At 39.5% G+C, this 22,357-nt stretch overlaps 2 protein-coding genes across 39 annotated transcripts; both read left to right on the top strand.

Moving 5' to 3' along the window:
- Positions 1-200: 200 nt before the first annotated feature.
- LOC118242624 (uncharacterized) lies at positions 201-12,832 on the top strand. 36 transcript variants are annotated; one of them, XR_014118044.1, is made up of 9 exons: positions 3,145-4,835; positions 4,987-5,128; positions 5,323-5,426; positions 5,756-5,855; positions 5,967-6,015; positions 7,066-7,135; positions 7,440-7,579; positions 7,676-10,650; positions 11,030-12,832. XR_014118044.1 is itself a non-coding variant. In XM_081700786.1 (6 exons), exons 1-6 carry the CDS (start codon positions 6,952-6,954, stop codon positions 11,495-11,497), a joined length of 588 nt encoding a protein of 195 aa, XP_081556912.1. In that variant the 5' UTR covers positions 6,027-6,951; the 3' UTR covers positions 11,498-12,832. The 36 variants fall into 36 exon arrangements, 5 of the variants coding, with proteins under 5 accessions (XP_081556912.1, XP_081556911.1, XP_081556909.1 ...); XR_014118045.1 differs by lacking the exon at positions 5,967-6,015 and having other exon boundaries at positions 3,146-4,835; positions 7,676-10,134; positions 10,249-10,650; XR_014118040.1 differs by lacking the exon at positions 5,967-6,015 and having other exon boundaries at positions 3,146-4,835; positions 7,676-10,374; positions 10,482-10,650.
- Positions 12,833-15,806: 2,974 nt separating this feature from the next.
- Positions 15,807-21,997, top strand: LOC145651930 (B-cell receptor CD22-like). Of its 3 annotated transcripts, XM_081700741.1 has the most exons (11): positions 15,807-15,832; positions 16,938-17,007; positions 17,529-17,873; positions 18,244-18,486; positions 18,669-18,923; positions 19,034-19,282; positions 19,801-19,885; positions 19,984-20,077; positions 20,215-20,301; positions 20,520-20,582; positions 21,528-21,997. In XM_081700741.1, exons 2-11 carry the CDS (start codon positions 16,947-16,949, stop codon positions 21,570-21,572), a joined length of 1,527 nt encoding a protein of 508 aa, XP_081556867.1. In that variant the 5' UTR covers positions 15,807-15,832; positions 16,938-16,946; the 3' UTR covers positions 21,573-21,997. The 3 variants fall into 3 exon arrangements, with proteins under 3 accessions (XP_081556867.1, XP_081556866.1, XP_081556865.1); XM_081700740.1 differs by having other exon boundaries at positions 19,804-19,885; positions 20,520-21,997; XM_081700739.1 differs by having other exon boundaries at positions 20,520-21,997.
- Positions 21,998-22,357: the final 360 nt, after the last annotated feature.

Below are 22,357 nucleotides of genomic sequence, written 5' to 3'. Positions count from 1 at the left end.
CATTGCAGCGCCATTGTCTTGGAGTGACAGCAATTCTCACCTATGTGTGAAGGGGGAAAGAGAAGGCATGACTAACATGCACTTCACAAATGTTTCCAGGGCAAGCGTTGTGATTGGCAGTTGTTTTCTCAAATAGAGGACGCTTTGACGAAAACGAAGACCCCTCTCTTGCCTTATTTAGTCATCCGTTTAACGTTTAAAGGTCTGCGCACTGTGTACTGTCGGTGCTGCAGTGTTGTTAGCAGATAGCATAGCGCATGGGTTTGAAGCTGTTTGGCGAAACTCGTACAACCATAAGAATAATTTGATCGCCAATAGTTTTGGACATCATCGAAAGGAAGATGCTTATTTTAGCTGAAGCTTATGTGGAGTTGTTTGGGTGCTGCTAGCATGGACTAACTTCGATGTGTGCAAAGCAAATCACTGGATGTTTCCATTCACTGCTGGAAAAATCGTAATCCTGCTACAAATTGTAAGTATAAATGAGAAAGTATACTATTGCTTTACAGTATTACAGCATTTACAGTATTTTCCCCAGCATTTACAGTATTAGCTACAGTATGTTCCCCTAATGATGCCAACAATGAAGCTATGTAGCTCATATTGTTGTGGAACTTACTAAAGTAACTTACTGTGATGTTTTAGCAAAAAGAAACATGCAGTCTTGATGTATAGTGATTGATGACTTTGTGTGCATTTAGAGAGGTTTTGGGACACTAAGGCGAAGTCTAGGACACCTACTGTAAAACATTATGTAGCTGTTTAGTCATTTCATGTATGTGCTCAAAACTTCAGTTTATTATGCAAGACCCTGGTGAATCAGGAAATGTAGAGTATGAGTGAAACTGAATCTCCAGCATCAATAGACACATCATACACCCAAAAAAATCAAAGGCATGTTATGTTTTTTTGACATGTTCTTCTGTATTAGATGAGCTCAAATGGAAGTAAATGATGGACAAATACGCCTGCATGTGAATGGATGTCTTCTCCCAATTGTCTACTTCACTTTGAATCCTGAATGATCATTGTGCTATGTGTACAATTTCAGATGCATAGTGTTAAAATGAACAAGTACAAATCGTTCAAAAATGAGCTTTAAAATGCGTGTGCCCACAGCCATCTCCAATGTTTCACACTGACTATTCTCTATTCTAATTAAAAATCTAGCAAGCCACAAGGACTACTTAATCCTTTTTCCCTTTTGAAATCTTTTTGCTTTATGTAACATGTTCCCCTCAGTTAACTCCTGTTTTGCCTATTAGTTACCTTTCACTCATGCCTCACTATTTTGCTCAAAAGTTCACAAAGGGTTTGGAAAATAATGTTGTATCATACAAGCAGTATGTGTTGAATTCCAGTAGAACTCTTCATTTCTAATATAAATTCTAAATCTCAAAACTTAAAGGTGATGAAACACATTGATAGTAAATGGCCAACCACACTCAGTGTAATATAATTATTACAGATTATTTTCCATGAAATGTTATAGCACTGTAATGGAATAGTTGACTTGACCCAGGCCTCTTAGCACCAGTGGTCATATCACTGTAGGGCAATCTAACTAGACAAGGAACTTGAAAGTGAAGCGGGAGTAGACTCTATAGTCTACCAAACCACTCACCAAAATCTTCTTCATCATCACCCAAGAGCTAACAACCAAAGACTGTACACCAGACAGAAGGCTCAACACCACTGTTCAGGATGTGACACGAAATATCCAAGACTACATCCAAACACAGGACCCCAAGGATGGGCTGATGAGGGCATGTCCCAGTCAGAAGGGGGACATAGTTACCGTGAAAATAGTGGAGGTGTCATGGCAGGATTACCTACATGGAATTCAACACTGACAGGTAGCAGAAGTGGCTGACAAGACAATCTTACCAATGTCTGGAAAAGGTAGGACTGAAAGACAGTACTGTGTCACTGATCATGGTAGTAAAAATACAAGAACTAAGCATTATGTTAATTGTAACAGGGGTGCCTTACACCACACAAGATGCAGACTGTACAAAGGAGCCTCTGAGAGTAACACTAACACAAGATGCCTGCAGGGAAAGCAAATAATAAGAGACCTGACCAAGTGGCAGAGACCATGTATAGAAACATATGCAAGACATATAATCTGAACAACTTCAAATCTGTGTGTGTTATCAAAAAGGTTGTCCCAGTGGTGACTGGGGCACTTGTGGCAGAGACACAAATGCTGGGAGGTGTGGCTCCAACTGGAATAAAACCATCAATCTCATTTCAGAAGAGCTCAAGGCTAGAATCAGTGAAAATATTCTATCAGAGGCCTCTCTCTCTCACTTTCTCTATCTCTCTCTCTCTCTCTCTCTCTCTCTCTCTCTCTCTCTCTCTCTCGCTTTATCTATCTATCTATCTATCTATCTATCTATCTATCTATCTATCTATCTATCTATCTATCTATCTATCTATCTATCTATATATGTGTGTGTGTGTGTGTGTGTGTGTGTGTGTGTGTGTAAATATATAGTAGCTGGAGTAAGAGTGGCTGGTGTTTCAAAGCATAGTCTGTGGCTAACACAGGGTGTTCATCATTGGTTGAGTGTTCTGTACAGAGGGAGCAGTGATGTTCCACACCAATTTCTTGTTAGGCCTTTGTAAGTCTTTCTTTGTCATCACATTATTTTCTTGTTCCTGGTTTCTTTATCTTTATCTAACAGAGAAAAATAAACTCAGAAGAAACAGCTTTGAGGTTTTAAACTTGGGAACTGTCTTTGGTGTATTTAATGATGTTATTTTTAGTGTATTAATTTTAGTGCATTCTGTTTTACTGCACTGTTCTCTCCTTTTTCCACAAATGCGTGCACACACACACACACACACACACACACACACACATGACATGTCATGAAACAGTACAGTGTTATTCCTGTAGTTCAGGCCACTGAGAGCCTCAACCTTCACATGCAGCAAGTGCCATGGCTGCACATTCATGGAGAAAACCTTTCTGTTTATTGATCACTGCACTGTCTGTGTGTGTGTGTGTGTGTGTGTGTGTGTGTGTGTGTGTGTGTGTGTGTGCGTGCCATCATGAGGACTATGTCAGATTGCTGAAATCAGGAGAAATTAAACATGAGAATTTGGCTCCTAAAAAAATCTTCAATACGCCACAAACGTTCGCTGTTACTGTCCACACCAACACACCTCACAGACAATCGCAGAAAGTCTCGGAAAAGAAGAGTGTGGAAAGAGTTTTAGTAGACGGGATGATCTCCAGCGACACCATCGCATTCGTACAGAGAGAAGCCGTATCAGTGCTCAGAGTGTGGGAAGAGTATTGGTATAAGGTTGGCTGGACATGTCACTTGATCCAAAAAAACGACGTTGATAAGAGGTCTTCCCAATTAGCAAACGAACTCTGTATTACGTTTCCCAGAAGCAAACCGTACACATCGTGCCGACGTCGGCTAGACGTGCTATGAGAGCACGTTTGACGATTTGGATTCGCCTTGCACAATTTCTGAACACTGAGGAAAACAATAACACTTAGATGGGTTTATATAATATATTTGACGGAATTAACACTAAAAGCAAAATTAAATGTTACACAATACAATAGCCATAATACAACAGCAGAGACGACAATGGACCACTTGGAAATTTTAATTCGCATTTCATATTTTTCTTGGAGAAGGCGCTGCACTAGACGGGAGACTCATCCCGTGCATCGCTTCTCCAAGGTCCTTATATTAAGTATACTTGTTTTTGTCCATTTTGTGAGTGTTTTCATGTGACCATGGAGAATAAAGAGCTCTTTAGCTCGACCTTGTCTCCCGCTTCCTCTGTGACGTCGCTACCCTCACAGAAATAAGCTTTTAAATAAAATAAAACTGAAACGTTTTCTGATGAGAAAGAGAAAGTATAGCATGAAAGTATAGATGAAGAACTATATCCAAATATCCAGTTTTTCGGGAGCTTGGAAGAACAAATCATAATCACGATTCAAACGTCCTGTGACAATATACATCAGCGGTTATGCAGCGTTTGTTTGTCACGAATGGCCACCCTCCTCACGTCCCTGATGTCACCGTTTCCCGGTCTTCCTGCGCTGCCTGGTTCCATGCCTTAGTTTCGTTTTCTCCGCCCCCGTCTGTTCCCCTATTCCACTCCTTGTTTTAGTTTCCGCTGTTCCCATGTTCACCTCTATCTGTTTAGTGTCTGATTGTCTTGGTTATTTAAGCCCTGTGGGTTTGTCTTCTACGCGTTGGTAATTGTGGTAAGGGACGTCTTTCTGTTAGGTTTGCCTTCTACGTGTTGGTAATTGTGGTAAGGGACGTCTTTCTGTTAGGTTTGCCTTCTAAGTGTTGGTAATTGTGGTAAGGGACGTCTTTCTGTCAGGTTTGCCTTATTCTTGTTTTACTGTCGTCGTCATTGCTTTTTTTTTCCCTTCTTTTTTTTTTGTGTACTTCAGCTGTGTTAGATTACCCTTAGCACCCCTTTTTCTCTGTTTGTTTTACCTTTCGTGTTTCCTCATGAAATAAACAGCCTCCTGCATTTTGCATTCTACCTTTTGCCTTGTTCCTGTTGGAAGCGTAACATGAGTTCAGTTATTGGAGCCGGTCCGAACCTCCTTGGGACTCCACGCAATTCAACATTCTTGTTAGAGGTAACATGCGTCTCGACTTGGTGGCCAACCAGAGTAGTCGGCTGCAGTCCAGAGCGGAGCAGAGAGCCGCCAAACCGTATTTTACTTGCAGTACCCAACGTCAGCAGGTAGCCGTAGAGCTGTAGATTTAATAGCGAAGACAGTTTGTGTAATTGATGAGAACGAGGTAGGGGTGTAGGACGGCCCCTATCTAAAATAGGTGAGTTCTCTCTGGCGTATGACCGGCCAACCGTGACAATCACATTGATCTTGTTCATAAATTTATTAATCACCACGCTCACACTGAATTACGTTTTTACTATAATGAAACTTGGTGAATAATAAAATGCTGCGTTTTTATCGCCTTCCAGAAATATAAAGCAGAGTCCATGAGGTCGCACTCGCTGTACCTGCCACTAAAGTTGGACTACAGAGAACAATCTGATCTCTTCTTTTCCACATGTGATGGCGCATTGGTTTCCTTTCCCATTGGAGCCAAGTTAACTATACCGAGTAAGCTAAACTACTCTCAACCCGCACACTTTCGTTCATTTGTCCCAAAGAAAGTGAATAAACACCGCTGTCACCAACTGAGCTTCACCAGGGTTCGCCTAATAAACTTGATATTTAATGAAAAAAGAAATGGACACAGTAGAAAGAAGTGAATACAATGATCTCAGCTTTTACTTCTCCAAATCTTTTTACAGCGCTTCTCCACCCCACAGGGACATTACTGAACATGAATCGTCAGTAACACAGTCTGTATAAAACTCGAAGCATCTCTGAAGCTACAAAAACAGACATGAGATCGGTAAGCAGGGAGATCGTGACCCCAGCGGGAATTCTGGCATTCTTAAACATTTTTTTTTCCAGTAGTTGTTGCACATGCACATATCATTTATACCATTTGTCTTAATTAAAATTAAGAGCTGCCTTATGTTGCTTTAAAATTTTACCTGTGTAAGTGCTGATTGTTTGCTTTCGTTTATAACTGATGTACTTCTACCTTGTCTTCAATCTAATATACCAGTGAAGGAGCTACATTAATTATAATTTACGTGAAAGACACTATTCCTGCATTGTTACCAATTTCCAGAATACTTTGTAATTTGCTGTATAATTTGTATATGTTTCTTTTAGATGAACCATGTGAATCTTACAAACCAGGAAAGAGTCTGTTGATCCTGATCGTCTGCCTGTAATTACAAATATCTTCCTCTAGATGGCAGTGTATTAAATGGTATGTGTGATGCAGAAAAGCTTGGGGCAGGAGTGAGGCTGCTGCCCAAGGTACTGATACTAACATGGTCTGTCTTGCCTAAAAATTGTCTTCCTGATGACATGTACACAGCTTTGGATTCTTATTCCAGCTCTCCTGAGTACAACACGCTACCAGTGAGGTACACACAATAAATCCAATTACCTTTACAGACAAAGGAAATAACTTGATATTTACTGAAAATATACATTCAATATACCTCAAAGTTGTTTTTGTAATCCAGTTCATAATTGTAACATCATAATGGCTACAATCCTTTAAGCATGTTTTGATGCTTTTACAGGCTTTGAAGCATGATCTGATGTGTGTGGTGTAATGCTTTGGAGTTAGTCCTATTTAAGTTACACTCCAACCCTGATTAGCGGGAAGTTTTGGAACTGGTAGCGAGAAGCCTGTGACGCATGTGGAGGAGACGCGAGTCAGACTCAACTCAGTTTTGCAGTAATATTGCCGGTTTACTCATTACGTGACAGGCTTGCTCTTGGAATCTTGTAGACAGTTCATACATGAACTGTAGAAACATCCAAAGCTGGTATACGTGTTACTAGAGAAATGAAAAATAAGGACAAAAATAAGAATTGGGTCCAGTTATGTCCATGTACAGTACAATCCAAAAAACCTCCTCTGCGTGGCATACATACACATGCTGTAACGTAGCTGGCCCGAGTGCCACAGGGCGCAGGGCAGGATGTTTATTAACATTAGACACATATGACACAGATAGAACTCGTGCATAACACTTACAGTAAATGGTAATACAACCCAATATATTGATCATTTTATTTAGAGATATATATATATATATATATCAAATAAATGTCATCAAAGCTATTTATAAGTTTTTATAAATGTTAAAGAATCACTTTTAAAAATGATGTATATATTTTTTTTACAATCGGGCCTTACACCTGCATCTTTTTCATTTAGTATTTGTACATGCATCTCTGAAAAACATTTGTAACAACATTGTTTAAAAAATATTTCTCTACAACTAAAATAAAATTACACCGAGCTAAAACATGTGATAACAGGTAAATGAAATACTATTTTTGTATCCATGACTGACAAGATTGTTTTATATTTTAGTAACAATAATGTTCACCAGTCAGTTAAACAGAAGCAGAAATGTGGTGAACTCAGCTGTGTTGTGTGCTATTGTGTGTCTGCGCAGGGTTTTTTAATGATGTCACACAGAACTCCTCCTCTAACTCTTACTCTCATCACACTGTTCATCACTCTCGGTAAGTCTGGACCCAATCACACCTTTTAAAAAGAAACTGCTCAATGATGCCTCAACATGATTACATTAATGCATCATCTTTTCATAACTGAATGCATTGTTCACATTCAATGAAGTCCATTTCCATTGGTTGCCAAATCCCCCCACATGCCCCTCTCCACCACTGCAGTGCTCACTGAGTGCTTTGTGGTTCGTGGTTTTTCTCACATTTAGGTCAGTGTTCTTTTAGGAGTAGAGGGCTGCAAGGACAGATAAACAGTAAGTTAAGTTAACCTGTGATCTCTTATATGGATCATATTTTACAGGGGCTTCTGGAAACAAATGGACTATGAAATACAGCAAAGAGACAATATGTGCTTTAAAAGGTTCCACTGTGTTTAGGAATGGCTCTTATACACACCCAGACCATCTTACAGTGACAGAAGCCTTTTGGTATATAGAACCAGTTAAGTATGTAGAACCAGTTTCTCTGCTTGATCTTCCTGAGTATTCAGGAAGGGTCTAGTAACACTTCTCCCTCTGATTGACTAATGTGTTGAAGGAGGATGAACACCAGTACTGCTACAGAATCCAAACACGCACAGAGAAATGGGTGGGTATTCCTGGAATACAGCTGAAATTTACAGGTACATTTAATCACCACATTATCCTGCTAACAACACAAGCTATCATGTCACTTTAATCTTCATGGTATCATAGTGATTTATAGTGACATTCATGTAGCTCCATCAGAGGTTTTATTCCACTGCAACATCAGGGGTTTTCAGCTCCTGTCCTGGTCTAGAGCTGCACTGCTGGTGTTTTCTCTACTCTGACACATTTGATAATCTCTTTGACTTAGACCTCCATGTAGACACCTCTCAAGCAGTAATAGAGGGACACACCACTGTTCTGATATGTACAACCACCTGCAGTCTGACAGTCCAACATTCATCTGGTACAAAAATGGACATCCTTTATCCTCCAGTACAAACCCACTCCACCTGCAGCCAGTCAGCAGTGAGGATGCAGGCAGTTATAGGTTTGCTGTAACAGGATATGAACATCTCCCCTCTCCTGCTCAAACTCTCACGGTCAGATGCAAGTCATTTATTTATTAAAAGCTAAATCAAATTACCTTTAGGACTATACCTAAAGTTTATGTTCATGGCAAGGGCAAAGAGATTATTATTCCTTTCCCAATACGATGCCAGTCTGATGTTACTGACCCAGAAGTGACCCACATCCTGAAATTATTGTAGTAATCTCGGATCAGATCCTTGATCTTACTGGGAACATGGTGGCGGTGAAGTGCTAGCTCGACCAGCTTGTGGTATGGACCCATAAACATTGGTCAGGTCCAACCACAACACAACTAGGCCACCTTTGCTCTCTTGAGCCTCTCTGATGAGCTGTGTAACTACCCCTGTGTGCTCCAAACATCCAGGAATCCCACCTTTGTGTACTGAGGTATCAATAAAGTTGTTCTTGAGGAGAAACTTGGTCAGTCTTCGTGAGACTAAAAAACGCCGTCCCTTCCACACTAAATAATGAAATTGAATGAAACGGGTTGATGTTTCTCGAGTTCTCCTCTTTTGGGATCCAACTCTCAGCACACCTCCACTGGTCAGTGACTCTCCCCCTTCGCCTTATCATCTTCAAGATCCTCCTTCAGAATCGGCTCCCTCAGTTCGAACTCTGTTGTTGGGGGGCAGGGCTGATGAGAGCTTTGTTGGGCTCAAGCTCTTGCTCCCTCAACAGATCTCTCAGGGTGCTCAGGAGGAAACAATTTACTTCCTCTCTTGAATACTCTAGGTAGCCACTGTGTTTGCCTCCAAGCAGATTTTTTACCTTCTCAAAGGGATTGGCAATGAAAGTGGCTTGCTTCCTGGCTCTCTCTCTTCCCCACCTCCTATACCAGTCTGCTCTGCATATGGTCATCAGTTTCTTCCTCAGAAAATTTTGCAGTTCTTCTAATGCCTGCTTCTTCTTATTAGATTTCTTGTACTGTTTCTTGAGGGTTCGAAGCTCCTGGCACAGTTGATGTAGTTTTCTGGCCCTGCGATTCATGCTATAGGTGGTGGGCTTGTTGTATGGTAGTCATTATTTGAAGTCGACTGTCTGCATCTCCTTTGGCCATAGCTTGAATGATGTTGGACACGTCCTTGTTAAACTGCAGCCACACACTCTGGTTACTGGCTGGGGGCATCTTTATCCGCTGCTGTGGAACTACTCTGCTTGGAATAGGAGACACAGGAGCATGGAGGGACTTGGCTCTGTGGGGTGACTCCTGGCCGGGCTCTTCCTGTGTCTCACCAGGTTCAGGACTTGTGCGTTGCACCTTGGTCTCCTGCACCAAACATTTCATTCTGGCCTGATGAATTCTGAGGCCATGTTGGTTCTTTGCACAGCTTTCCGCAAATGCATGTTACACTCGTGGCCAGTCCGTTTGCATGAGTTGTTAAACATTTATCAGTTCGATTAGAGATCTCATTCCCCCCCCAATCTCAGGATCTCCTGGGGGTATCTCTCTTCAGGGCTTTCCGTAACTTGGTGGGGTCCTTTCTCACTAAAGATACAGGCTGGGTTGCTAACCCTTCTTGTCCTGTGTGCCATCTTTCCGTGCCGTCAACTGTCTTTCCAGTAGTCACCAACGTATTCTTGGTTGTCACCTAGCCTATTCCTAGGAGTCACTGGCTATGCCAGACTGTATTATGCTGAAGACAGTGGAGAATACACATGCCAATCCAGTAATGACCATAGACATGGGCCTCATTCAGTAACACTAAATGTTTTGTGTAAGTAACTGATGAAATAGTGGAGGACAGTTCAGTGACTCTGACCTGCAGCAGTGATGCCAACCCACCTGTGCAGAACTACACACCTGGTTTATAGAAGGAGGAACTTTATCTGTAGGATCTGGACAGAATTACAAAGTTCTACAGAATGGATTCTACTAGTGTGTAGCTCAGAATCCTCATGGAGCTGAGAATTAATCTACTGTGTCTGTCATAATAAAAGGTAATGAACAGAAGTCAAATATGCTAATGATGCTGTTAATTTATTATTATTATTATTATTATTTATTATTATTATTATTATTATTATTTACCTAGCACCTATCTCCAACTCAAGGACACTTTACAGACAGATACCAGCTTTTGCAATGACTCGCAAACAGATGAGAAGCAGCAGCCAATGTGCACACAGCATTTTCTCATCAGAATCTGCAGCCACCTGTGCGACTGCACGTTATGTAGGGTAGGTTAAGACCAAGACAAAGCAACAACCGTCACTGGACATACATGCACACATTCATACACATATACATATCTATATATACTTACACACTGGTCACATTCATACAGGACAATATGGAATATTTGCATATGATCAAGCCACTACCATATGAGCATCCCCGATGTGTTCAGAATAGGCTCCCCCCAGTGGCCATACCCAGTGCTGCAGCCGTCCTGTGATGAGTCATGAGCTGTTAAGAGACGAGTTAGATGGTGGCTGATAAATTATGCATGACAGGTACAATCACTGGCAGTGACAGTACACATGAGTAAGAATCCATTAGTTTCTCCATTATTATAACTATATGTTTATAAACCATAACTATATATAGTTATACCATTAGAACTGACAAACAGAATGACTGGCAGTTGCTATATTAGTATGAAGTTACTTAGGAAAAAATGTGCTAGAATGTAGTGTATTAGTGAGGAGGATTATTGATCTATTTAAATGCATGACTGCTAGTGTGTGTATGCGTGTCCATGTTTGTATGTGTGTCTATGTATGCATCATTGTGTGATTTGTATGTGTTTATGTATGCATCAGTATGTGGTTTGTATGTGTGTTCAAATTCTGCTGCAGCACACTTTCCTTTGTACTCTCATTCTTCTTGCAGACACTGAGAAAACAATACAGAGACCATCGCCATAGTAATAAAGTCTACAGGAAACGTATGTCTACAGGAAACGTATGTATGTGTCTGTGTGCCTGTGTGTGTGTGTGTGAGAGAGAGAGAGAGAGATTGTTGGGTGAAATGGCTGAAGGTATGACAACCATATTTTATTGCCTGGATCTGGGTCAAAATGTAAAATTCCACATTTTTCAGTCAGGACTTTGGAATAACACAAATATCTAATTTTAATAACACAAATATCTCATTTTGAGGATTTGCCATATTGCTGTTTTGGTTGTAGAAATTTTAAAATGTATTTCCTTACCTCATACCGATGTAATTAAACATGGTTATTTGAAGATTTTTAGATTTGCATGAATAAATGTAAGATGCCCTGACCTTTTATGAAAGTAATCTGTTTTCTTTTTTTTTTGTGCATGTATGTCTATGTAAGTTTTTTTAGGCTTATGACCTGGGATTATACTGAACTTCGATTTGGGTGTCATTGTCTCGCCACTCTCATGTGTTCACTGTTGACTGAAGTTGTAGAGTTGTTTCTCATAGCCTGTGGTACCAGTATGAATGTTCTCATCATCTAGCTCAGTGTCAGCTTCTGGAGTCTGATTCTGGCTCACTGAGTTCTGGTTTCCAAATTGATCCCCCTTATAGTCAAACAAACTGTGGACAGATAACAGAGAACTTTTTAAAACACTAGGGTTAGAAACTTCATTTGGGGATCAGTATTTCTCAAAGCCAATTATTTCTAAACTAAATGAAGACATAATAACATTCTTCATATATCATGATGTTTTTTATGACATGAATCTGTTAATCCCCTCATCACTCACCTGTCTTCTTCCTGGATGACACCAAGACATCACCAAAGGCTTTAAAAGGGGGTGGGTACATATTGGATAAAAGAAAACAGGCCAATGAAAAAGATTCAGATATTCTGTTTTCATTCATTTTTTTTAATTTTATACAGTGAATTTAACAAAATATATTGTCTAAAATCAGCTTTACAATACACAGGTCTAGACCACACATGGGGTGTAAGAAAGTTACCTCAGGATTACCAAACTGAAGAGCTAAACTGTGTCTCTTGGGTCAAGGCTAGAGAGTAATGCTCACACAAACACATGAAGTATAGAAATGTGAAGACCACATTACATAATAAAATGTAATAAATGAATGTGTCATTAAGATCATACAGACTTAGGGTATAAGAAATCTATAAAAATGTGCCTGCAGCCTAGATGTCCAAGCAAATGTGTGTGATTTTACTGACAGTCTTACCCTTGTAATGTAAGGACAAAAACATAAGCATCCAAACCACAGACGTCATCAACAACACACAGTGAGACAATGAGATGAAGCTGCCAAACTGTCAAAAGAAACATATGTCTTCTTTTACTTTTTTTCCTTAGTCACTGTTTTCAGTGTTTTTTTTCTGTTCCACAACAGAATGAAACTGAATGTGTTAATGAGTCTTGCAGTGCAACCTCCATGCACACAATACACTGGCCTGCTACCTCTTTCTTCACACAGCTTCCTGAACAAAACCATGGCAGGTTGTCCTCTGAGGCAGTTGAAAGAATGACTGACATATTCTACATGTTTTTTTTGTTTGTTTGTTTTGTTTTGTTTTTACTCTGTAACCATGGTGACAAAAACCACATCTGAGGCCTGTTGTTTTACGTTACATTATGTGTCTGTTTGTAAGTGCATGTGTGGGAGGTTGTGCATATGAGTTCTGGGGTTCTGAATGTTCTTAAACTGGGAAAATAAAATAGTAGAACATTCTTACCAGAGTTTTGGTCATCACATACCTGATATACTAATGTGAACAGAAACTAAGAGATGAAACGTCAGTCCAGAGAAATTTACTAGTTGAATGGTTATTTACAGAATACAGCATGTGTATGTTTGTGTGTGTGTACCTGTAGCATTGGTGGTGACAGATATTGAAATGTTTCTCACAAAACTGATTGTGGTTGGAGAAGGAGACTGAGAGGTTGAAGTAGCAAAGGTTTGTGGTGCTGTCCTAGAGAGAGAGAGAGGAGAAGTATGAAAAGACACTTCTGTAATTATTTATCAGGGTTTGTATCATCAGCCATTGTTAAAATGGTAGTTTCATCTTTATAAACTAAATGATCTCTATAATGTTAAAAGCTTACCATCTAAAACTTTAAGGATGACATCATTGTGTGTTAACAAAAATTATGTCCACCCCACACCAGTATTTACCAGAGTCTGCCCTCTCCAGTCGAGTGATAGTCACAGTGAAGTCTGTCCCTTCATCCATCAGGCTGTATCTCCCATTGGATGGCTTATCTGAGTCGACGACCTCCTATTACCTTGAGCCCACTTATGAATACACTTAAATGTGTTTGTCACTGCTTTGCTTCAAACACTGTAAGCTTCTGAAGGGGAGGAACAACTTACCTGAGAGAAAGAGACAGATACCAAGATGAATAATCTTCATCATTGTCTATAATATTTATTTGACAACTTTGTCCCCAGAGCTCTGACAGCCTCCTGCAGACCTGCTACAGCTCCTGACTGAAATGTGTGAAAGCAGAGCCATTGTGAGACATGATGAGACATGATGAGATGTGATGAGAAGCATCTTATCAGTTTTCAAACTCTCCACACATCATAAAAACCACACCCACACCCATCAACCCACCCATACACACACACACACACACACACACACACACACACACACACACACACACACACACACACACACACACACACACACACACTCACCCTTAGGGGGTTTATAAGCACAGATTTATTTCGCCATCTGCTGGACAAAAACTGGTTTGGCAGTTCGAAGACTTTATAGAACATAAATCTGAAAGTTGTTAACATTTTGTTGCCCTTGTTATTTCTTGCACTACATTACTTACATACGTGGTTTTTCTTTTATCTCCTCATTAGGCCAGCTAATTATGCCAGCGGGGTGTCTGATGACTGGTAGATCATTGGTGTTCATAGCTCAGATCTTGTTCCTCCTATTCAGCTGACTTCTCAGGACTGGCCTCACTCATACGTCCACACTTATCAGATCTGTATGACATTCCGATGTCGCTGTTGTATATCCTGAGATGTATTAGTGAGTCAATGTCTCTTTCACTTCTGGCATACAGCTTGATATCATCCATGTAGAGGAGGTGACTCTTGTTGATAATTTTGCTAAGGGGGCTGAGTCCTATGTAGAACAGCATGAGAGACAGGGCATCTCCTTAGTAGTCACTTGATGGTAACTCATGTTATTGGCATGTTATCAGTCGGTACTTGGATGGAATTGTTCCCTTTCTGGGGGCTCTTCAGGATCAGGAGTGTCTGGCCTTCAGTTAACCATTCAGGGTGGGTTCCATCCCTAAGCAGCTGATTCACACACACAAACAGACAAACACACACACACACACACTTGCAGTCACATTAAATTGTGCTTAAAAGCCAAAACTATAGCCACTATGATGCTACAATTATGAATTGGATTACAAAAACAACCATGTATTTAGTTTTATATTTTCAATCAATATCAAGTTATTTGCTTTGTTTGTAAAGGTAATTGGATTTATTATATATATTCATAATTTTAGTAAAGTAAAAGTAATCTAAGTCACATTTAAACATTCATCAGCCACCATCACTACTAAACTTGTCAGTGTCTACCATTTTTTTCAAATGATGTGACTAGATTCAGTTGAATAGCTCCTCCCTTTCCATTTTGCATTGCATTATGGGACAATATTGTCCATCCAAACCATACACAGAAATGACTGCTTCTAAGTATGCAATTGGGATGCATCCATTAGAACCATCCAACTGTTAGAGACACTTGTAATGACAGCCTGCTCAAAACTATTTTGAAACATAGTGTGTCAGCAAGCTTCAGTTGCGTAATTTGATTTGATTTTATTACAGTAGTGGAACTAACATGACTGATCATGACTTACTGATCCTTATATTCTGAATTGCTCCTAATTTTCTGAAAATTGGTGGGGCGGGGGGTTAGATAATGAGAAATTTCAATTAAACTCTCAGTACTCACATTTAAACAGCAGTGAAACTGTTCTGCCAGTAAGTTTAAGCAATTAATTATTTTCCCACCAGAGGGTGCAAGGATGCATTCCTCTAGAGCAGAATGTTTGATTATCATCTCCCTCATAATGCAGGCTGCCCATTTACATCCTGCTCTCATTTGGTCTGAAAAACAGACCCATGAATTGAAGAGTAGGGATAACAGTGAAGTTTTGTTTTTTGTTTTTTTTGTAAGTAAAATGTAGTCCTTTGCTTGTATATAATGTGACACACACGAGCTATTTCTTTGAGCTTGTCTAAAGTGTTATTCACATTCTCACTTTGGCTCAGTGCTTCTTTCTGGAGGTCTGGGGTGGTGCAGTGTCATAGACTGAGGTTGTCTTTAGCTTTATTTGTACTTTGATGACAGCTCAAGGCTGACGGAGGATGGCAGCAGGTGACTACATTTAGTATTTTTGAAATTCACTTTTCACAAATATGCATATTTCTTATTTTGCATTATCACAAGCTATAAATAAAAACTCACTGGAACATATTTTGCTGCCTGTTTGCCATGGCCTTCTTTCTCAACACCTGTTTAAAAACCACATGAGCATGCAACAAAGCTGCTTTAGCCAGGAAGGTCAAGCACTCCCTAAAAGAGGAAGGAAATAAATGTGTTAACCACATCTAGCTTTTTAGCTTTGTGCTGCCTCTGTTCTTATCATTTGATATTTGAAGACTGGTGATCAGTCTTGTCACAGAACGGTAAGACTCTTTCTTTAGGTCACAACAGTATTAATGCAACATCAATAAAGATTAACAGAATGTAGATTAACAGAATAGAGATTTTGGTTTAATTTCCTAGAAAATGATTGTCTAATTATCAACTAATTTGCAGTACCAGTAGAAAATTACCATTGACAATTCTGTTATTCTAATGTCAGGCATTACCATCATCTGGCACCGTGCATGGTTGTTCTATGATTCTGTGATGGACTATTGTTTCTTTACATTTTATAAAATATTTTCAAATAGGATGGCTAAAGTAGTTTGTGGTTACAACACATGGTCTTGTTACTTAATTCTGTTGTGAAAATATTCATTGAGACCAAGATAAATTCTAGTGTCCAGTCCTACTTTGCTAATAAAGTGATTTATCATTCTGATGCAATGAAAGTACATAGTGGGGGGGAGGGGGTTTTGTATACACCGTCCATCAAAATTATTTATAGCTTGTTTTTGATTGATTGACAGCTGTCAATCATGCCACCCACTTACACTCAGTGCTCTACATGGTCTTGCACCTCCCTACCTAGCTGAACTCCTACACTCATACAGCCCCACCCATACACTCCGCTCTTCTGATGCAGGTCTCCTCTCCAACATGACACCATATGAGAATAGAGCTCCTAGAACAGACCTGAACAACAAGCTCTCCCTACATATAGGCCACTTCAGTCTTCTACACTGCTTAGGACATAACAAAACGGTTATTAATACAATATGTATCTGATTTGTTACTGTGTAAATACATTTGTATGTAATGCTGGGATGAGGTGTTAAAATAGTTGAAGTTGTTTTTATTTTGTTAAACTTGGTAGAATGATTTTGTGTTTTTATTCTTATCACAATTGCTTTCACCTTTTTCATTTACAGTCTGGACAAGGATTCCTATAAATCCTTTTGTGATTCAATCCAGAGTAAATAGCCCTCAAGGAATAAAACTCGATTGAAATAAGATGACAAAAGCCAAATGTCCTCAGTAATACAGTTGTCATCAGATCAGTCTGACTGATATTTGAAACAGTGTAAATAGAAGCAGAAATGTGATGCACTCAGCTGTGTTGTGTGCTGTTGTGTGTCTGTGCAGGTTTGTTTAATGATGTCATTCAGAACTCCTCTTCTAACTCTCACTCTCATCACTTTGTTCATGTCTCTGGGTAAGACTGCAATCTTCATCAAAAGTTTATTATATAAAGATTAATAAGTTAAAATATAAAGATTTTCTGACACAGTGTTCCCATTTAGTTAATTTACATTGGTTACCAAAGCCCCCACATCTCCCACACCACTGCTACAGAGCTTGCTGAGTGCTTTGTGGTTTTTCTCAAGTTTAGGGCAGTCTTAGATTAAGAGCACACTGTGGTAAGATTAAAATTCACAACCCCACTATAACTACAAAGTGCAGATATATTTTTGTTTGTTTTTCTCTTTATTCAACCTCATATATTATGTGACTGAGCGTTAAGTTGTTCAGAGTCACTAGTGTCCACTTCTCCCAAGCTCCTCCCCCACCCTGCTACAAGCTCTTCTCACTTTGTGGTTTAGCTCAGAATCAGCTCAGAGTTCTGCAGTAGCTGCTGGAGTTAGAGAGGAGAGAAGTGAAGCTGTAAGATAACTCCCACTCTCTTATGGGGCCCAGACTCTTCTATTGACCTCTTGTATGCATTATATGTTTCAGTGGCTTTTGGAACAGAATGGAGTGTGAAGTACAAACAAACTGAAATATGTGCTTTAAAGGGGTCCACAGTGTTTATCAATGACAGTTACACATACCCAGCAGGGCTGGAAGTCAAAGAGGAATTTTGGGTTAAAGAGCCATTCGATAGAGAACAGGACACACCTGTATATTGCAGACCCACTAAGGACTCAGGCAGAGTGCAGTGTTATGTAGATAAACAGCAACATTTCTCCCTCAAACTGATTAATGTAACGAAGGAGGATGAACATGACTATCGCTTCAGAATCAAAACAAATGTAGCCAAACAAAAATGGCTGGGAGATCTTGTCAAGATCACTGTCACAGGTAGGTTACATATTGAATTCCCCATTTTCTAATTGTGATGCATAGTGTCCTTTACTCAGAGGAATATGAGTAGTGAAGTTTATTAATGCCTATTTTTAACTATGATGCACATTCTCACTTCATGCAAAGGCGTTTGAGTTTAATTAAGCTGATTATTGAGAGTTGTTAAACTGAATAAGGGTTACTCTGATATATTAGCTGTACTACTCAATTTGTACTACACACTTTGTTTCTCTCTTTTCTTTAAATAAAATCCAAGACAGTTTCATCACAGCAGAATAATTTTCTTAATTGCTTGAAGTTTCCCTGTATGATTTAAATTGTGATGGACTTCCAGTTGTTTCGTTTGATGATTCTCTCATTGTCTTAGAGCTCCTTGTTAAAACTCTTCTTGAAGTAATAGAGAGAGAAGCAGCAGTTCTGACGTGTACAACCAGCTGCAGTTTGACTGACAGTCCAACATTCATCTGGTACAAAAATGGATGTCGTTTATCCTCCAGTACAAACCCACTCCACCTGCAGCCAGTCAGCAGTGAGGATGCAGGCAGTTATATGTGTGCTGTAAGAGGATATGTACATCTCCCCTCTCCTGCTCAAACTCTCACGGTCAGATGTAAGTTTACATAGTTTCATTTTGCTTTCATACAATACTTCCAATATTTACATAAAATCAAATGTGAAACAAATGAATTACTGAATAAACATCCTAAGATCTTGCACTGCCAGTGAAATAATTTTATTACCTGCATAATAAAAGATAAATATTACATTTAAAGCAATAATGTCTACTAATAGATCCTCCAAAGAATGTGTCAGTGTCCATCAGTCCCTCTGGTGAAATAGTGGAGGGCAGTTCAGTGACTCTGACCTGCAGCAGTGATGCCAACCCACCTGTGCAGAACTACAACTGGTTCAAAGAGAAAACATTATTAGGAAAAGAAAGCACACACATTATTCTTAATATCAGCTCTGAGGACAGTGGAGAATACAAGTGCAAGTCCAGTAATGAACATGGATCAAAATACTCATCTGTAATACTGAATGTTATGTGTAAGTTAATGTTTACTTTGTACAGTTTGAAATTCTGTGTTTTGTAAAGTTACAGTAAAGAAAATACATTCTCTGATGATTAAATCATGCCATTGTTTCCTGGTTTTTAGATCCTCCAAAGAATGTATCAGTGTCCATCAGTCCCTCTGGTGAAATAGTGGAGGGTAGTTCAGTGACTCTGATCTGCAACAGTGATGCCAACCCATCTGTGCAGAACTTCAACTGGTTTAAAGAAGGAAGAACCTCACCTGTAGGATCTGGACAGAATTACAGAGTTCTACAGAGTGGATTCTACTATTGTGCAGCTCAGAACCATCATGGAGCTCAGAATTCATCTACTGTGTCTGTCTTAATAAAAGGTAGCAATCAGAGAAATCAGAAATGTCCTAATAATGCAGTTAATGAATGAAAGTGTGTAGGACAGTTTATATATATTTATTTGCTTTACAGGGTAGACCTGATAGTTGTCATATTATAGCCCCGCCCCCTCCCCAAGTTTCTTGGTGTGTGTGTGTTCTTCTGTCTTGCCACGCCCTCTCATGTTGTTCACCTGTTCCGTGCTATGTGTAATCGTCTTCGATGTATATATGTCTCGTGTGTCGTAATATGTGTGTTGGTGTTTGAGATGTGCATAGCCTTAGAGCTTTGTCTTATGTTTTGCATGTTTTTAAAAAAAAGCATGTTTCATCGTGCCTCGTCCCCGCATCCTGCTTATCCTCGCCACAATAGTCATGATACAAGAGACATGATATGATAGTTGTGATATGAAATTTCCATAGACTTGATTCAATGATTTGATTTTTGTTAATATATTTTGTTATTGCTGTTATGCATACGTGCATGTGTACGTGTGTGTGTGCATGTCTGGATCTCTCAGCAGGCTCTTCCATCATTCTTAATATAGCTGTCGGAGTAACAGTGTGTGGGCTCTCTGCTCTTCTTGTGCTGGCATTCTGGATGAGGTGAAGAAATTTGTGACCAACTTCCTTGAGTAGAACAGGTTTCAGCAATTAATTATGTCTGTGCTGGCAATATTTGATAGTTTGTGTTCTATGAGCAGGAGGAATAGGAGTAAGAGAAAGAAATACCACAGTGCCTCTAAAAGGAGAGGGAGTGGAACAGCACCAGGTTGTCGAGAGAGAGCGCTATCCAAGGTTCTGACTCTGCATAGTGAGGGATCTCCAATGGAGATCTTCATTGTAAATCTTCACTGCCTCTTCATAAAGCCACTGTAATGCCTACATCAAGGCCTGCTTCTGCTTCCTGTTTCCTACCTGCGTCTTCTCTGCAGAATGCTGACCCTGATTCTACGGATGATGCATACACAGCTCTTGAGTTGAAAGTCAGACCCTCTGATAATTTATATGATGTACTTGCTGTAAGTATCTTCAAAAACAAAATTAGTCTTGGTTGTTGTGGCTCTTGTAGCTCACCTGGTAGCACAGGTAGTGTGAGGTGTTAAAAACACTGAGGTGGTAGTTTTGATTCCCAGGCAACATTTGTTGTGTGGTTCCAACAAACATGTAATTCTAGACAAGAGTGTTTGCTGTGAATGCTTTACTTTCATATGTGCTTTTTATTGCCACCTTTACACAGACTGTTCACCCCTGTCCTGATGATTTGAACACAACCACCTGTCCTGTGTATGAGAACATCACAGTAAGTTCAAGCTGTTTCATTCCACTTGAAAAGGTTTTATTATACTTGAGAAAACTGAGGAAGTGAGTAAACTGGATAACACCACCCAGAACCTATTTAATTCCACACATTGATGGTTTATTTGGAACATGTCATGTTTGGTTACTAAAGAGAGGGATTACTATAATGCAGATCTTTCTCACATTGCATACAACACTGTCAAGAATTAGCTCACTTTATGCTTCTACGAAAAACCTTATTTATTAGAGACACAATATAGGTATACAAAAACAGCTCTTCTGTTGCCAAGCACAAATGTCTAACCATCATCTATCTATGGTCATTTACTGACTATATGAATGAACTTGATATTCTTTTAGGTGGCAGGCCACTAAAAGTCCAGCAGTGACACTGATACTGCTGTGTTTTGCATATGAACATGCCACTACCATATGAGCATCACCGCTGTGATCAAAATAGGCTGCCCCCCAGTGGCCATACCCAGTGCTGCAGCCATCCTGTGTAGGGTTGAGCTGTTAAGAGCTGAGTTAGATCGTGGCTGATAAATAGTGCATGACAGGTACAATCATTGGCAGTGACAGTGTACATTACTAAGAATTAGATCCTGCTGAGTTTCTCCATTATTATAACTATATGTTTATAAACCATAACTGTAACTATATGATTATACCATTAAAACTGACAAACAGAATGACTGACAAGTGCTATATCAGTATGAAGTTACTTAAGTTACTTAGGTGCTAGAATGAAGTGTATTAGTGAGGAGTATTATTGAACTATTTAAATGCATGGCTGCCAGTGTGTGTGTGTGTGTGTGTGTGTGTGTGTGTGTGTGTGTGTGTGTGTGTCCATGTGTGTCTGTGTATGGATTAGTGTTTGGTATGTATGTGTGTGTTTAAATTCTGCTCTAGCACACTTTCATTTGTACTCTCATTCTTCTTGCAGACTTTGAGAAAACAATACAGAGACCATAGCAATAAAAAGCAATAAACCATAAAACACAGTCTACATGAAAAATATATATATGTGTGTGTGTGTGTGTGTGTGTGTGTGTGTGTGTGTGTGTGTGTGTGTGAGAGAGAGAGAGATTGTTGGGTGAAATGGCTGAAGGTATGACTACCATATTTTATTGCATGGATCTGGGTCAAGATGTAAAATTCCACATTTTTCAGTCAGGACTTTTGAATAACACAAATATATAATTTTAATAACACAAATATCTAATTTTGAGGATTTGCCATATTGCTGTTTCTGTTGTAGAAATAAAAAAATGTATTTCCTTACCTAATACCGATGTAATTAAACATGATTATTTGAAGATTATTTTAAGATTTGCATGAATAAATGAAAGATGCCCTGACCTTTTATGAAAGTAATCTGTTTTTTTTTTTTGTTGTTGTTGTTTTGTTTTTTTTTTGGGGGGGGGGGGGGTGTTTTTTTGTGTGCATGTGTCTTACCAGGTTTGCAACCTGGTATTATAGTGAACTTTGACTTGGGTTTCATTGTCTCACCACACTCATGTGTTCACTGAAGTTGACTGAAGTTGTAGAGGAAGGTGGAATCTCTGGGTGTAGAATCTCTCCGGCGGCCCGACCTGATGTCCTTTCACTTATAATCACCACAATGATCTCACAACATTGTCCAGCCGTACATCAGGCCCATCTGGTGCACAGCAGAAACACAACTGTGCAACACAAACAACTATCCGCACCAAGATATGATGAAGAGCACGCCAGCTACTTCATTTGCAGCTAAAGGTTTTTTTGTGTATGTGT

The sequence above is a fragment of the Electrophorus electricus genome, chromosome 18, assembly GCF_041902795.1.
Source record: "Electrophorus electricus isolate QZ-2024a chromosome 18, ASM4190279v1, whole genome shotgun sequence".
NCBI classification, from domain to species: Eukaryota; Metazoa; Chordata; class Actinopteri; order Gymnotiformes; family Gymnotidae; genus Electrophorus; species Electrophorus electricus.
The sequence above is the reverse complement of the archived record's forward strand: the minus strand, read 5'-3'. Positions and strand labels throughout refer to the sequence as shown.